Here is a 17,638-nt window from a genome sequence, read left to right on the forward strand (position 1 = left end):
TGTTTGTTTTTAATGCGAATTTCAGTAGAGGGAATATGGATCTAGTTGTTAACAACTGGATGAACCAGGATGGAGAAGAGAGAAAAAAATATAGATTCAGATTTTAAAGAAGATGCAATAAACATAATTTTGAGGCATATTGGTTCAGATCCAGTAAAGTCCTGTGTTTATTGTACAGGTTGAATAAAAGACGATGGCTGACAGTAGTGCATCGTGACTGGTTCAAACACATTTTGGGCTAAAACACTGAAAATGCTCAACACATCTATAAAAACTCATTTCTTGCTGGAGTAAATGCACTGTCTGAGTGCCCCTCTTCCTTTCAGTGGCAGGCAGCAGCAAATGGAAAGCAATTTAATAACCATAAGTGACCCAATAAAACTGGTGTTAAATGCTGTATGGCTGAAAATGCAGCAGTACCAAACTTTTGTGAACCTAAGGAAAACTGTTAGGTGCACAATGCAAACGGAGCTATAAAGAAAGTCTAGATCTTTATTGGGGAATAATGTATGTGACTTTAATATAACCAACATGTTTTCATGGGTGCACAATGAGTCAATCTCCTTTTGATTTATTTTAAAGGCGCTCCCAGTGGTCCTTTTATCATGATTTTGCTGTTTTTAGCCCAAATTAAAAACCCTGTCGTTTTTAAGACAGTTTTTGCAGAGTGGCAGGAGTTCATTAGAAATTTGCCTCTGAGTTTTGGGTGGGAACCCCACCCCCACTTCCCATCACCCATCTGATTATTTTTTTGGCTGCTCCTGATTCACAACGATTTGAATAAAGAAATACTTAAAAATGCATTTTTTTCATAATATTTCCTCCATATAATAAAAAGGTAAGAGTATGCTGAGCACGTTGGCAAGCTTTTTCAAGATTTTGAAGATAAGCATAAAAACAAAGTTATAGTAAAGGTGGGTTTACATTGCTAAAAGACTTTCTCACAATCAAATTCCATTGTTCTAATACTCAGTTCACTCGTCAATAGAAAGATGGATTAAAAGGATTGTTTGAGCGTCTTTACTAAATCCTACCAGATGTAGTAATACTACACCACCTGCTGGAAACGACTCCCAGCAAATCAAAGTACCAGAAGCACGGCTTTACAAGTGTTTACTCTGCTCCTCTACAGTCAGGTGTCTGCTTTCTCTCGATAAGAAATAGATGGAAGTTGGCACAATGACAGCACTAGAATCTGGCGTATTTTCAAAGGCAACCAAATGATTTTTTACACATTCATTGAAAGTACCTTTATGCTGCACAGAGGAAAGCCACAGAGTATATTCAGCATCTCAGATCTGATTGCAACTACGTTTGAAGAGAAATGTGTTTGAAAATGGAAAGACAGTCAAGGATTTCAATTTTTTTCTCTTATATGTTCTTATTACTGTGTAAAACATGCTGTATTCTTGGATAGTCTCCTCCATTTTGAAGATTTCAGTTAAACTAATCGAACTGGGAATCCTGTCAAGCTGAAGTTGTAGTAACAATCGTGAGCAGCAGCTGCTGTTGTTGCTGAAGGAAGTTCCTGCACCATTTCCATGTGTGAGCAGGCACCTGTGTCCTGCTTTCACTCAGCCCAACAGGGTTGCTGGTGTTTGTAAAAGCTAAACTGTGAAGTTGGATTACATAATTTAAGACATCAAGGGAGTTACCTGTAGATTGGTAGATACCTCAGACTTACTTGGTGAAACACTGAAGAAAAGAAGCTCCATCTATGTTTTTCTGTGTAAATAGCTTCTAAAAACTGAAACGTCTCCCTCTTTTTTTTTAAAATCATTATTGTAGCTTGTTTATTGTTGATTTTACTCTCTCAGCAATGCCTCTTTTCTGTCCCCCCCCCTCTTATGTCAGGTTTGCACCATGGCGTCCAAACCTCAGCCTCCACTGATGAAGAAGCACAGTCAGACAGACTTGATAAGCCGTCTGAAGAGTCGCAAGATCCTCGGTGTTGGTGGCGAGGACGATGATGGCGAAGTGCACCGCTCAAAGGTCAGATTAAATGAAAATCAGTCATCTCTTTCTGTGTGGGTAATAATGTCAACAAAAGACTGCAAAGAAGAGTGGTTTACTGCTTGGTTGTAAACAACTGAAGTATTTAAAAGGAAACTGTTACACATGCTATTTATTAACCATTAAAGAAGGTATTGATTTTTTTCCCCATAAACCACAGTGGGAAATAATTGGCTCATTTTTCTAGTGTATATTTGCTGCTTTTGCTTCAGTGAATCTAGATTATAAATTCTCATAAAATCCTCCATCTCCACTGAGATGTGACTGACAACCCTTTGGGACTGCCTGTCTGTCTTTTCATTCCACATAATCTTTCCTCATTCCTTTTTAAACATAAATATCACGAGTAGATGGTGAAAATGCTGCACATGTTCTGGTTTATTCAAGGAAACAAAAAGCAAAAAGTCATATTAGTGGTTATTAGGAACAACAGAAGGAGATTTAAATCACAATTTCCCTTCTTGGTATAGATTTTTTTTTTTTTTTTCGAGATTGCATTGCAGTGCTCAAAGGAACACAAGGCAGTTCCTCACTGAAATATTAATCAGGCACACGAGGAAAGGGAACAGACAGAAGGCAGAAGGCATACGGTAGGGTGGTGGCTGCTAACTTGTGATGAGATGTCAGCCCCTTTTTCTCAGCCCTCTCAAGTGTTTGTTTTCTCTCTCAATGTTTTAGCACAAAGCCTAACCCAGGCATCTGTCACCTAAATCTTTCTCATGCTGTACCCATGGAGACGAGAAACGCTTGATGCTGAACTAACCTTGATAAGGAGAGTTACTTTGTTTACAGAAAAATCTCCTGTAGTAAAGTATCAAATACTTTATTTTTTACTTTTTTGTGTAACATTTGCCTCATTCAGCTATTTTTTTCTTCTCTATGCTGCCAAAAGAGGGTCATAAAAAGTAAAGTTTGCCTCATAGATTGGCGTCCAGAGGAAGTGGTTACCTCCATCCTGATGGTCCGTGTAAACAAAGGGGGGAAACGCTCCTGTTGTCTGCTGAATGTCTCTTCCTGCTTCACTTTACTGATAAGACATATTACAAATCATGGAACAAAAGGAGGGGCTTGTATTTTTTACCTTCCCCCAGTGCATCTGTTGAAACAGTTGTTCCAAAATATTCAAAGGAAATTCTTAAATGGGTAAATATTGTCGATAATGTTAAAATATTTCCTGCTGTAAGGGCGGCTGCTTTCACCACCACCGTCTGGTATATTATATAATATCTTGCTAGAATTATTGAAGGGCAAAAAGGTTTTGAAATATTATTTTTTTGTGTCAAATGTCTAGTTTAGAAATATGTGTTTCAGTTTTCCTTTTCTCCCAGAGTGGATGCAGTATTTGTCTAACTCCTACTTGCACAATCCTGTTTCCTGTTTCCCTTTTTAAAGGTGCCCTATTTAGTCTAGGATGGACCTTTTTTGTTCCGTTTAGTTCAAATTTTCATTTCACTTTTTAACAATTGTACTAAAATTTGCAAACTGTGTGGGATGATCACTCCCATTGACCAGAAGTCTCAAAGACTAGTCAGAATAGCTTTAGAAGTATAATCATGATGTGCTGGGATAGTGCCTGATATTGTTCTCTTGTTTCACATTTCCGAAAAATCTTGCTTTAAGGAAAAGTTTTTTTTTTTTTTTTTATGTTAGCATCCATTTATGGGAGCTTGTTGATTATAGACCAGATTCTGTCAGTTTATATTTATATAGTAAGCATACCAGAGTCTATTTGCAAACAGACCATAGACCCCTCTTTACACAGGTCCATGTTTAGCCCTGATCAGTATTATGTATGTGTATGAATGTACTCACACCTACACACTTGATCCAGCCTAACATGAGAAACAAACGTTGATCCAAACCGAGAAAAAACTCTGACATGTTTGCTCTAACATCACTCTAAAGAGCACTCATCTAGTTCTCTATTCTTAGCTTTCTGTCCATCACTTGCAGATCTGACATCTCTGAGTAAAGGTGGAAACGGTGAATTTCAAGCTTGCACCCCATTGCTACACTCAGCCTTGTCAGACTCTCAAACTCAGCCTCAAAAAGTGCTGTCAAGTTTTCTGTAACCTAGGTAATTGTGGTTCTGTCAGCTTGTTTTTTGCAGCTTATTTTACAACAATGTAGGTTGAAAGATTTCCACACTGAAAGAAATTCTTAGTCTTAAATATTATTAATCTAAAAGGCAGTAAATTTTCCTAAATGCGGTCTTATTTTAGTTGTTCAGTCAATGTGATTTAATTTACAGTCTGTCACCAGAGATAAGGAAAAATATCTAGCTAGCTAATATGTGGAAGTTGTTCCCTTATCCACAATGTTAAAATTGATTTAAACTTGCTGTGCTCAACTTTCAACCGTAACCCTCTTAAAGGCAAAGCAGCACCAACAGAACCGACAGCAGAACATGGGTTTCAATAAATAACGTCAGCGGCGGGAAACTTTTTGGAAAAGCTGCACGTGTAAGTCCTGATCACCATCACATTAGCTACGTTAATTACCCTCTGATGGATTTACAGGCACAGCTGGAGAGAACTGTTTTTGTGAATGAAGTCCTGCTGCAGAGCAGGGATGCTGAGTGCTACTGTGACCTCTTTTTACCGCATTTTGGGTTCAGTCGTGACTAAATCTACATTCCATCCTCTGTTTTGAACACAGCTGGTCATTTCCCCTTAACCAAGAGGAACCTACTCTTTTTTTGCATTAAAATAATGCGAAAAAAACTTCAAAAAATCAATGTATTTTTTTTTTTTTTAAGTTTAAATATTTTTAGCATATTGACATAGCTTTCTTGTGTATTTGAAAAAAATGCTAATTAAAAGGCTTGGATTTTTACCAGTTCATATAAATTTAATGAAAATATTTAATATATTGGATTTAAGGTTTGTAAAACTGGATTATATAATCTTCAAGTGCAGGTCACAGGTCATTCCTGGTTGTACCAGATCCCATCATTCAAGTCCCCATCTAAACATCTGAGGCATCAGAGATCAGCGTTGCCACTGAAACTAAGCGTTTTTGTCACCATCTGACAGAAATGCTGAATATCCAGAGTATTTTTGATGCTCGGTAGCACAAATAAATGCACGTTTCTAAATGTCTGCTGCTGACTGAGTGACTTTCCTTTTTTTTTTTTTGGTCTACAAATACCACTGCCTGCGCACTGAATCTCTTCCTGTTTCTCCTTCCGAGCCAAAGCCAGCCTGTGGCATCAGTTAACGTTCAGTTCCCTTCGAGCATTTGTCATGCTAGCCATGAATATTTATGTGTTCCTGTCAAAAACAGCCCCTGGAACCATGGTAAAGGGAGGCTGATTCACCTGGGCATGTGATCACAGCTGCTGCAGATGGATTCATAAACAAGCACTTCAGCGTCAGTGTGGGGACTGACAGTCAATCTAGGGATCAATCCCCCCAGTGATTCTTCTTCAGGAAATCTTTAACAATAAGCTGAAATAAATAAAAAAAATGGACAAATGTTTATAAAAGATTTCTCCTTTATATTTATTTAACATAAAATTATTTTGCTGTCCTCACATTTCCTATTTTCATCCCTTGTAGTCTCTTTAATGCGAAGGAGGTTGGAGTGAAGGTTAAGGGCACACTGACTGCAAACGCATCAAAATCTGCTGCTCGTGTCATAAACCTTTCACCGCACTGGATTTATGTGCATCATTATTAATTGTATTTGTCTTTATCGCTGTCATGTCCCATATAAACGATTAAGCTGCCGTTTGGAGCTAGATCTTCTCCTTGACGTTTATTGTAAGCGCTGAGTGTCACGCACCATGATTTTTGGGAGCCGATTCTTCCTAAACGGTTTGACCAAAATAAATCAGACTTTTTCTGTGTGGGTTAAATATTTGTAGAGTATCATTTGAGATTATATATTTTCCCAGTATGTTTATGGTCTCTGGGGAAAATATTGTTTATAGAAGCGAGTTTATATGATTTTCTAGATATTCTTTTGGGAATCGGTCATTATGGTTTTCTTTGAACTCCTCTTACCAGAAAGTGATAAAACTTTTCCAGACATTTTGCTTCCTGAAAAAAATCGGTGGCAAAAATGGGGAGGGTTGTTGGTTTTTAGGGTAAGGGAGTTGTGGGAGTGTACTAAATAAATAAAATGAATCAAGCATGTAGTATTTTTAGAATAATTGTTTTTCTATTTTTTTCTATTTAGATGTATATTTTAAAGTAAACCTTTCTCTGATTCCTCAAAAAAATTAAAATATTAATTTTAACTGTTTGTTTTATAGTTAAAATGCAGATTATTATTTGGAGATGCTGCATTTTCTGTGTATTTACTAATATTTTTGCCAAAAAAAGTCATTTTTATTTTAATAGCTAGTGACAGACTGATTCAACAGTTATTTACTTTTTTTTTTCTTTCGTTCCTTTAGCCTTCCAGCCTCTAAAAATAGTATTTGAGGGTGCTGGAGGGGGTTCCGTTTGTCACAAAAAGCTCTTCCTCTGGCATATTGGTAGTACTTGCGTATTCCTCTTGCGTTCCGTGAGATGTCTTATTTTGACACACACTCAGAACCGTCAGGAGGTCATTAGGGAGATGAGGACAAGCACAGTCCTTAATTAACATATTAGTCAGCCTCTTTTCCTGTCCCATGCTTCTTAATGTGCTTCTTTCTAATAAGGAGTTTTTTTAAGGCTCCTTCAGCATATTTTGGGTTCTTTTCATTAATGTTGTCTTCCGATAAACACGTCAGCGTTGACCGTCTCATAACCCAGGTTCTTTTTGTCTCCCCTCTTGCTCTGTTTGCTGACAGATCAGCCAGATGCTCGGGAATGAGATGAAGTTTGCAGTGCGAGAGCCTGTTGGGCTGAGGTGAGCTTTCAGCTCCACACTCACTGTACATCAGAACAGCTCTTTGTTATCACGACCGACCCAGTAAGGTCATTTCTGTATAATTTCTAGCAAAGTTTGTTGCATGTGATGTGTCTCCTCGCAGAGTGTGGATCCTCATCTCAGCCGTGGGTTTCACAGTAATGGCTCTGATGGTAAGTGCCTGCTTTAAAAACGCCACTTTATATTCCTTTTTTGTGCATTTCATTTTATTTGTCATTAGAGAATGGAGGTGGATTCCTCTCCAGCTTATCATCCATAGTCATCTGGACAGACAGCTCTGCCTTTGTCAGTCAAACCATCTAAATTCTCAAAGTCCCCAGTGTTTCTGGGCACACAGTCTTTCTGTGTGAACCTGAAACCGGAAGAGTCTCTGGAGGACAGAATGCTGCTGTGCTGATATGACAGAGCTGTGTTGTGCTTTTGTTTCCCCACACAGGCACTGGTGTTTCCCAATCAGCTATATGAGGTTGTTTTTGAGGAGGAGCTCTCCACCACCAGCGTCTCCATTCGCCTCTACGGAGGAGCGCTGCTGAGTACGTCTGGGGAAGGACACTCGCATAAATCGCTCAAAAAGCTATTCATGGTCCTATCATGCATGGCTTCAGTCAAAGTGCTGCATGGGTGAATGCTTTCACTGTGCTGCAACCATGTTGGTACTCAGTGTCTTCATATGTATTTGAAAGAGAAAAAAGTCCACAGCTGAGCTGCACGTGCTCTGTTGTGATACAGGCTTTTAATGCACTCATAAAAAGTTGTGCACACACACTCATTGAGACATGGTATAAAGAGCTCTCTTTCTCCTTTTAAAGTCCCTCCTGTAGGCCACAAACGGAGGCTGTTTAATCTGATACAGTTCGGAAAATTGACTGAGAACTCCAGGGGGAATGTTAGGAGCACAGAAACGGATTCTCCAGAAATCTAACAGCTAATTCTCCTGTTGCCTCAGTTTCTGTTGCCTTATTTTTATCAGATCCAAATCTGGAGGGAATTCAGTGGGGGATGGCAGGACAGACTCCTTTATGTGGGTTGGTTGGCTAGGAACTCTATAGAGAAAACATTCCACACTTCATTGACACTTGCAGCTTGTATCCTTAAAGCTTAGTAAATAAATAAAGCTTAGTTTTCTCTCTTTCATGTGCTGCATTATTCAGAAACTAAACTCTTTCTGAAAACTTAAAGACCCACTTACAAAAAAATATTAATAATGGTTCTGGTGGTATATTTCTGATGGTGGAGGGAAATGTATAAAGAATCCTAGGCTTAAAATTCCATTAATAATTATTTCTTTATTCAAAATGTGAATCAGGAGTAGATGGAAAAATGGCGTTTGGAAAAAAAAAGCAAATTTGTGATGTAAAAGCCACACTTAATGCTCCCTGCTCCGCTCCGTTCTGGTGCATTTAATTGTAGATGAGTAGATCTATGAATGTCTTGGTTTTCCTCGTCAAATGCCAATCTAACATTACCTGTATGTCACAGGTAATGTTAGATTGAGAGCTAGCAGGAGAAAGTACAAACCGAGGGCTATTGGCTCCCCTCCCCAGTAGTAGGGGGGGGTGGGGTTTCAGGGTTTCTCTACACCAGTAGCCCCGCCCAAAACTCAAAACCAAATTTCTAAGGAGCTACTGTTGCTCTGCAGAGACTAGGTACTAGAATGATTTGGGCTAAAAACAACATAATCATAATAAAAATATCACTGAGAATGCTTCCACAATAGCTTCAAAATGATTGGGTCTTTAGGTTATGAATATGCAAAATTGTGATGTTTACTCTGAATCAGACCTGTCAGAACGCCAGGCTTTCCATTTTCCAGTCCTCCATCGGACGCACGACTTTCCTAATTCATCAGCCAAGTGAAATCAAAACTGATAAAACAATAAAACATATTGGATTACTGCTTTGTTTCTTAAAACTACAAAAACCCCTAAACCCGACACTTCTCAGGAAGACGTGGGTGAATCTGCTTTAAGCTTCATGATGCTGCTTGAAGGCTTGGCTTCATTATCACAAATGTCAGCAGAGCTGTTGGGATTAGCAAAGAGAGAGGCTAATGTCTTACAAGACGAGGTGCAGTAGCAGGGGTGAGGGATGGGGGCTCATCTGCCACACAGATGGATCCTGGCAGGGAGAGGATGCAGTCCATCAGCCCTCCCACCTTCTCTGCCCACCCCCTCTTGTTTCCAAAGCCTCCGTCATTTGTGTCAGGGAGGGTAAAATACAGAAAAATGGACCTCAGGAAGGGTAGGGAATAAATCCAATGAGAGCTCTCATCAAAATGTACGATTTACAACATTAGGTTGAAGCTTTGGCATGTACCTGCAGTATACATGACATTTCTTGCACCTGCAAACTGCTTTTTTTCTATAAATAGAAGCTTTTTTTTTCATTCCATGCCTCCAAACCTTTAACCTATAAATTCCTTTTAATCATATTCCTCTCCAGGTCTTGCCCTTATTATGTGGAACGGTCTCTACACAGCTGAAAAGGTCATCATCCAGTGGACTCTGCTCAGTGAAGCCTGCTACTTTGCCGTTCAATTTCTAGGTAAATAATGCACAAACGTAATAAAGTTGATTTTTTTGTTTGTTTGTTTCCTGTGATAAAAATCATTACTTTCACAGCTCCAGTTTTATCTCACAGTAACAGAGTTACAATGCCTCTTGTTAGCCATTGGTGCATTGACGGTGCCCTCTTGTGTCTAGTTTGAGGAGTCGCAGTTTTAATAACTTCAACCATATTGTTTTCTTTAAATCAGTGCTGTCAACTGATTCAAAAATTAATCAGATTAATCACACTTTTGGGTTGTAATTAACCACTATCAATCACAATGTTTTACAAGGTAAATTTTATGAAAATATACAGCTTTTGTACAAAAACGGGCCAGAGAGAAAATGGTTCCCTTATTTTTTATTGCCTGAAATGTTTAAAGTTTTAAGTCAAAACTGTCATTTGTGTGCACAAAGCACAACAAAAGATAAGTAGAACTGTAAAGACTTTTATGTCTGCAGTATTACTCCAAGAAAACAAAAATGCTGGTATCCAGCCATTAGAAACAAACGTGTTTCTGCACCTTAAATGGTCCAGGTGAATACTCGATTCTGATTGGCTGCTGGGTGTGAAAGCACGCCTAATGAAGAAGTTTGGTCACAATGTTCTATATGTACAGACTTCTTCAAACAAACTTTTCCTTCATGATCTGGACAAAAGCAAGCGGTAAGAGGTGAACTTTCTCTCTGAACTGATGCTTTTAACCTATCGTAATAATCAGCATATATTTTTATCTCTTGCCGCTGGCTACATTACCCATCAAATAGTGCGCCTTTTGTGAAAAGCGATCAAAACTTAAAACACTACAAGAATAAAGTACTAAAAATTGATTGTTTATTTATTTTGTAAGTGACAATGTTATAAACGGAATAAGTGGATAAAGTGTGCATTATCAGAAATAAACGCACGCCGTGGAATCCTGAATTGGTGGAAGATAGAACTTTAATTATTGTAATTAGTTAATAAATATTATTGTTATTATTTTTTTATATTAATCGTGTGCGTAAACGCGTTAACACTGACAGCAACACTTTAAATATAGTGTTACAACATGTAAATGCATTTTATGCCTGATTTATTTCATGTAAGTTACTGTCTTTTGCTTTCTGTTACTTTTGTTTGTGTTTAAACAAAGTATCTGTAGAAATAGAATGACAAGTTTTTTTTATGTATTGTTTTTAAGAGCTTCTGGATATATTAGTCTATTTTACTGAAGGATAAGAGTACAGAGTTTCACATAAAACTGCATGATGAGATACCAGCAGAGGTGAACTGTACATTTAAGTTTACTGAATGTAAAAACTAATGAGAGACTTGCAGTATTACAAATCCTGATTGCATATGGATATGCTAAACCAATCCTTAAAAATATCTTTTCTATGTCTTTTTAAATCCCCTGCTTCACCCTAAGCATAGATTTGATGCTTTTCCATTTTATTTTCCAGTGACATCCATCACCCTAATGGAAATGGGCATCCTGCCCAACATGGCCGTTCTCCTGCTCCTCAGTCGGCTGCTCTTCTTGGCGGTCACGATGGCTTACTACTACCACCTGGGACGTAAACCGAAGAAGATCTGAGCTGTCTGTGCGCTCCCTTTAAAGAAGGGGACATTTGAAGACTGAGCACAAACACGATGAAAAGGTTTGGATCGATATTGAATGGGGCTCGGAGCGTTACTTTGCCAGTAAAGCCCCCGCCCCCCTCTATAGGAACCTAACCTAACATAATCCTCTGTATTTATTAAATGAGTGTCACATTACAGACTTTATATCAAGAATGGGAAACCTCCATAGTGACATTATGATATTCTTCAACTGGGCTGTACGGTTAAGCCCCGATGGCACATGTTCCTCTTTTGTGCTGTGCTCTTTTGTACAGGGCTAGCGGTTAGTCGTTGATGCCTTTGTGTCTCACTTGGTAAGTTCTACATGTACAGTGCTGAGTGCAGTCAAACATCTGATGATATTATTCATGTACAGGGACAGGATATCCATATTTGGTATTCAGTGATTTAAAAAAAAAAGTTTGGCGTTTTCTTAACTGTGCTTTCATTTATTGATGGGTGTAAATGCATCATCTTTGTTCAAATGAACGTGTTTGATGGAAAATGCATTAGCTGCAGGTACAGTAGAGGAGGATTCATACAGAAGAAATGCTGAATGCCAAAACATTGTGATTCAAGTTTTTTTTTTATTCTCAAATGTGGACATTTTCTCAATTTGCTGTATGCATTTCACAGTAAAATTTTCATAGCAACAATTTTCTAAAATAAATATGTTCTCGTGATATTTAAATAAATGTGATAGAGACTAGGTATTTAAGGTGAAGCTTCAGCGTGACTGACCTTTACAGTAAAGCCAGTGTGACCAATGGATCGCAGAACAAACCTGAACAGTTTCCATTCTGGTGATGTAGCAGGGTTTTTTGTTTCTTTTTAAAGTGCATCATGACCTCAGTCTTGCCTTAAAACTTCTTAAAAGAACAGTCTTAAACACTGTACCCTACTTTTTTGTACATATGTAAATAAAAGGATTTGCTATTATATGGCTTTCACGTGTAGCAAACAGGGAACTCGTTCAGTATTTCTTTTCAGATTTCCTCCACTTTCAGTTAGCCCGAACGGAACAAACTTTTGTAGCAGTCTGTGTCCATTTACAGAAAAAAAGCTGCTGTACAAGTACAGTTGATTAGTTTGTACAACATTTAACTTGAAAACTTACAAAAAAAAAAATTCTCAATTTTCTTTTGGTAAATTCTGTACATATTATACCTCTAAGTACATGAAAATCAGTCATATAAGATGCTACAGCTCAAACTTAGTCCTTTATCAGATATAATCTCTCTCTAACCTAATCGGAATCCCTCAGACCTTGATTGTTTCATTAATTTATTTTTGATCAAACAAAATTAAAATCACCCAAAGAAATCACATCCATGTAAAATATGTTTGGGTATGCAGGTCTGATGGAGAGACTTTAAAACATGGGTGAGGTCTCGTGCACTCTTGATAAGTAGTAGGTAGCTTATTTTTTTTTTTTCTTTTTTAGTGTTTAATTAGATGCGAGTCTCCTAAATAAGATTGTATACCCCAAACTTCCAGTGCTGCTCTGTCTTGACTAGCATGGTAATTATGGAGTTCATGAAAAATGTCATTCCATTTCCGTCAGAGCTACAGGCCTCAAATGGGTAGCCTTGTGAAATGTTCAAAGGTCTGCAGGGCAGGTTATTTTTGGAGAGAGGCAATTTTCCAGGGGAGGGCAAATCAAGGGAGGCAGAAAGACTTTCATCCTCCTGCCGCTCTGTTGTAAATTATACCGAATGTGATACTGGTTACTAGTTTTCTTAAATTTTAAAAACAGGAGAAAAAAAAGTTCTGTGGGGCCGTTCTTGTGTCATTCAGCATCTAGAATACTGTTGTATATAAAGCATCTTCGTCAAAGTTTTGAGTGGTAGCAATGTGTTTTTATGTATATTAGGTATATTGTACCTCATTAAAAATGTATGTATTTACTTATTCACTTTGAAATAAAGAACACTATTGTTTTATTATTTGATTGTTTGAAATCAGCTCATTTTCTGTTCTGCCATTGACTAACTACACAAAAATGTAATTGATTACGCAGCGTTGCTAATATTTAAAGCACATTTGATGGTTGTTACTTTTCTTTAACTTGATAATAAAGAACGAAAAAGGATAAAATTACATTTGTTATAAACTTCCCTGTATGATTGAAAGTATATCATTTTTAAAACATATTTATTGGTTAATGTTTTATAGATCAACGTTTGTATTTCAGATACGTGTACCCTCTAGAGGAGAGGTTCTTATTGTATAACCCGCGGGAAGGGTTTTTGTGGCCCTCAATAAATCTTAATTGATGGTTATTAATTTTTTCCCCTCATATTCTATATAAAACAACGAGATTCATAACTAATCCAGCCTGCCAGAATCTGTGCCCCCATATTGTAGAAGCAACAACTATTTGCTCATGGTTACATGCTTCCATAATAAAGTCACTTGCATAAATTGTTACCTTCGTTAGCCAAACGAAGGTAATTTTTATAACACAAAAAGCTGTTGTTTTGTTTAGAATATGTGGAAAAATATGACAATAAACTCCCCAAAGCCCCAGAATAAAGTCTATCGTAATCATCCACCTTCTTTTAACTCTTTTTGGGACAAAATATGAATGTTTTTAAACAAATCAATGATGCCAGAAAACGTGGAAATAAATTCTGGCAGGGGGAACGTACCTTGGCACAACATCAGCATAGCAAGCCCTTCAGTGACAGGGAGTTTGTAAAAGAATGTATGTGGAAAGTAGCTGACATAGACATCACACAGGTCTGTTGTTGACCAAAATTGATTGTATTTCTCAGTTAGAGCAATGTTTGAAATTGTGCTCTTGCTTGTTCTTATGCTCTGTTAACTGTACAAATAACACTTGATCATCAAACGTCACTGTTCTGTTTATCCATTTTTTTCACCGAAATTGTCCCCCAGTCTGATGTCAAGTTCTTAATTTGGCCTTCCGCCACATAAGCTTTGAGAACCCCTTCATTATTGTATTTTTTATTATTATTATTTTTTTTTAATGAGATCTGCAACACATTCTAGCCAAGTATCAAGTATGTTGATCAATTACTTTCCATGTTTTTTTGGATTGATATTGGTTCAAGTTTCTGAGAAAGATTAAGGAAAAGGTAATGTTATGAAGGGGTGGTTGCACTTAATAAAAGGGTGGGTAAACTACGGCCCGGGGGCCACATGCGGCCCATTAAGCTTTTTAATCTGACCTGCCAAAATGGAATAAATTATATTGATAATCCTAATTATTTTCAATGCATTTCAGGTTTCCCTCCTACGGAAGAGGATTAGGGCCACTGAAAAAAAAAAAAGCCCATGAAAAAGTCTGACTTTAATCTCAGAATTCTGACTTTTTTCTCTGAATTCTGAGAAAAAAGTCAGAATTCTGAGATTAAAATCAGAACCTTGACTGTAAAGTCAGAATTCTGAGAAAAAAGTCAGAATTCTGAGATTAAAGTCAGAATTCAGAGAAAAAAGTCAGAATTTTTCATGGGCTTTTTTTTTTTTTCAGTGGCCCAAATCCCCTTCCGTACCCTCCATAGATGGTGCAATATAGAAACATTGACCTCTGTCTAGAAAGTCACTCTGCATTCATGTTTTGTTTTTTTGTTTGTTTTTAATATTTGTTGTTTTTCTGAAGTTCATGTGTAATTTCTCAGTCAGGCAAGCATTTTCTAAGCATTCCAACAGCACACGAATGCAGCATTTCTTCTGAGTTTGCATTTTTCTCAGAGGGGCATCATCCCATAGGTGCAGTTGGCACTAAGATGAAGTCACAATTTTGAAATTAAAAACTCCAAAATGATCTGTTTTAAAATATATTTCATTTTTAATCAAATTTAGCATATTTCTGTTCAAATTCCATGTTAATTATTTCTCTTATGAGGTGGATTACCAAAACACACATCTGCTCCTGGTCCAGCCCTTCTCTCACATTTTAGTGTATTTGCAGTTGCATCCACTGTAAAATATTCTAGAGTTTCATAAACTCAGTCTTTTAATTACCAATGGTAATACGGTGGCGTAGTGGTTAGCACTCTCCTCTCATAGCATATTGAATCCCAGCTGGGTTCTTTGAGTATGGATGTTCTCCCTGTACATGCATGCGCACTCAGGCTTTCTCCCACAGCTGAAAAACATGCGTCATAGCTTAATTGGGGTCTCTAAGTTGCCCCTAGGAGTGAATGTGAGTGTGTGGCCCTGCAACAGACTGGTGACCTGTTCAGGATGTACCCCGCCTTCAGCCCACAGTGGATGGGTTAACTCCAGCTGTGACCCCAAAAGGAATTCAGCAGGAAAATTTAATATGATAAAGATCTGGATCTTAATGAAAACTAAAATATAATTTATTCTTAATGTTGTTTTTATGTTTGCCTTTATCCACCTTTACTCGTGAGTTTTTTCTAAACAGTATTTGTACTGGATCATTAAAAGAAATGTTTATCTTTGATATAGGACTGAATGCAAGAATACACGTTTTAAATTTGATATTGTCAGCAGTGAAAACTACTGATTATAAATTGTAGCCTAACAGTGGGAATGATTGGCAGCAACTCGACCCACAATTACTCTGCTCAGTCTGAAGTCACTCAGGCCCGCGAGCGAGGAAAACATCTGACGTTGTTGATTTGATTGGGTGGATGGGGTTAGAGCAATACAAAGTAAATCAGTTTATTTATTTATTTTTTATGTTTTCCAGCTTTACTCTATGTGATCAACAACATTCTTTTCAAATTCCAGCAGGAGCCTTCTTTATGTAGGTAAAAACCTGTTCTAACATGCCACAACAAATGCTTTTTCAGTATTTCAGCAGACCCACACCTTGTTTTGGTGTTTCCCTTTTGTGTTGAAATTGTGGAATATGTTGCAACTTGAAGGTTTTGGTGTTGACACAAAGATTAAATGTAACCAGTGAGGCTTTCCTTTCCTTCTGTATTCCAAGACACTTTCTGAATCTTACGGTCTTTGCAGAAGGTCAAAGAGTTACTGTGTGACCCAGGAAATGTGTGTTTAGTTGAAGTTATTTATGTATTAAAAGTTCTCAGGTCTCCAGTGTGTGGAGGCATTCCTTCCACGCTTTCCGCCAAATGTATCAAGCCCTTATGTTTTGAGGGCCTTTTGGTAAACAGCACTTTTGCATACCTTGCAGTGTAGGTAGTTGCCATGTAAACATCTGGGAAAGCTGCTGGAACAGTCAGACTTCAGGACGCCCACGAAAATAATCGTATTAATGGAAATAGCATCAAGGCAAATAAACATTTATTTGTATTCAGGGGATGATCAGAAACTGTCTTTAAAAGTTCATGTGTTGTGCAGAACTATTTCTAAATTGCAAGAGTTTAATATAAACTATATAATACATTTTAATTAAATACATAAGTTTGACAAATAAAAATTCTTTGTTCAAGGTAATACCTGAGCAGCCCTGTTGTAAAGAATTAGCTTTATGTTGACAATTTAATTATAAAAAAAATCTAACTTTTACCACAATTTGTTAATTTACTACCTGGTGCAATCACTCATTTTAAACATTGTTGTTCTATAGCCTTTGGTGAAAAAATAGTTAAGAAACATGTTTAATCAGAATTATGTATATCCAAAATATGCGTGTTTGCCTTTTGATTGCAAAAAAATGTATATATATTTAATGAAATCAAAGCATATTCTTGCAACTCTTATGTGACCTCACTCTTCTTTCAGAACAAGACAATTTTCTATTTACTAATGTTACTTTTACCAGCAAAAATATAGTTGTATTAATGTATTTTAAATAAATATTTATTTTAAATAGCTTTAACCAAGCTCTGTAGCTTTATTTTGAAAATTGATACCAGCAGAAGAAAGCCTCTTCTCATATCCTCTCATCTCTTTGTTCGCACTCTCGCACTAGCTTACAGCCTCTTAAAACCCCAAGCTAACATTAGCGGTGCAACAAAACTGGTGAGCAAAATCAGAGCTCTCCAGACGCACAGTTTTGAACCAAATGCCAGCTCAGATGAGAAAAATTAGGATGTTGATGGATCCATTTGCCCGCAAGTGGATGCATCAGAATGGAGCGGAGCAGGGAGACCTTGCCCCGCCCATTTCAGTTGCTGCGTCACAACCCGACGGCGAGCGTCCTGACTTATCCGGATTATTGACAGTATGTAGAGATGGACAGAGTGGGTGAGACATCACCCATTACAAAAGGTCTTACTTCCGGCTCCAGCAAAATGAAACCAATTCACTCGCCATTTTTCCGCGATATGGTCGTATCCATGTTGGAGCCAGACATGGACTGAGTCTGTCTGAGTTGGCGTTTGTAAGCTAGTTTGAAGTCCACACCCCTTCCACTGAAAGTGGGCTTGTGAGAATCTTTCAAGCGGTCAAGGTGGGACGACATGCTTTTACTGAGGCCTCTGATTGGTGAGTTTATAACTTCAATGAATTGAGATAAAGAAAGAATGTCATGAAAAAATATTTAGGTTTAGCAAAAAGATCTTAAAAAGTTATCAGAGCTAGAATGGCTATTCTAAAAAGTAGAATGACTGAGTAATTATTATTTATTTCTCAATTGAAGTCTTTGGAATTTGGGTTTTTTGTAGCTAGCAGGTACATGCTATTTGAAGTAAAGGGGGGGGGGGGG

The 17,638-nt window shown here is 37.5% G+C and overlaps 1 protein-coding gene across 2 annotated transcripts in view; it reads left to right on the forward strand.

Moving 5' to 3' along the window:
• The window catches only part of tp53i11b (tumor protein p53 inducible protein 11b), a 45,073-nt gene extending 32,099 nt beyond the window's left edge, over positions 1–12,974 (forward strand). For both annotated transcript variants that reach the window (XM_024282521.2, XM_036212314.1), the window contains exons 2-7: positions 1,855–1,992; positions 6,797–6,855; positions 6,980–7,028; positions 7,313–7,409; positions 9,319–9,420; positions 10,869–12,974. In XM_024282521.2, coding sequence (XP_024138289.1) covers positions 1,864–1,992; positions 6,797–6,855; positions 6,980–7,028; positions 7,313–7,409; positions 9,319–9,420; positions 10,869–11,002 — 570 coding nt within the window. In that variant the 5' untranslated portion in view covers positions 1,855–1,863 and the 3' untranslated portion in view covers positions 11,003–12,974. The remainder of the gene's footprint in view (positions 1–1,854; positions 1,993–6,796; positions 6,856–6,979; positions 7,029–7,312; positions 7,410–9,318; positions 9,421–10,868) is intronic.
• Positions 12,975–17,638: the final 4,664 nt, after the last annotated feature.

The sequence above is a fragment of the Oryzias melastigma genome, linkage group LG6, assembly GCF_002922805.2.
Source record: "Oryzias melastigma strain HK-1 linkage group LG6, ASM292280v2, whole genome shotgun sequence".
Classification (NCBI taxonomy): domain Eukaryota; kingdom Metazoa; phylum Chordata; class Actinopteri; order Beloniformes; family Adrianichthyidae; genus Oryzias; species Oryzias melastigma.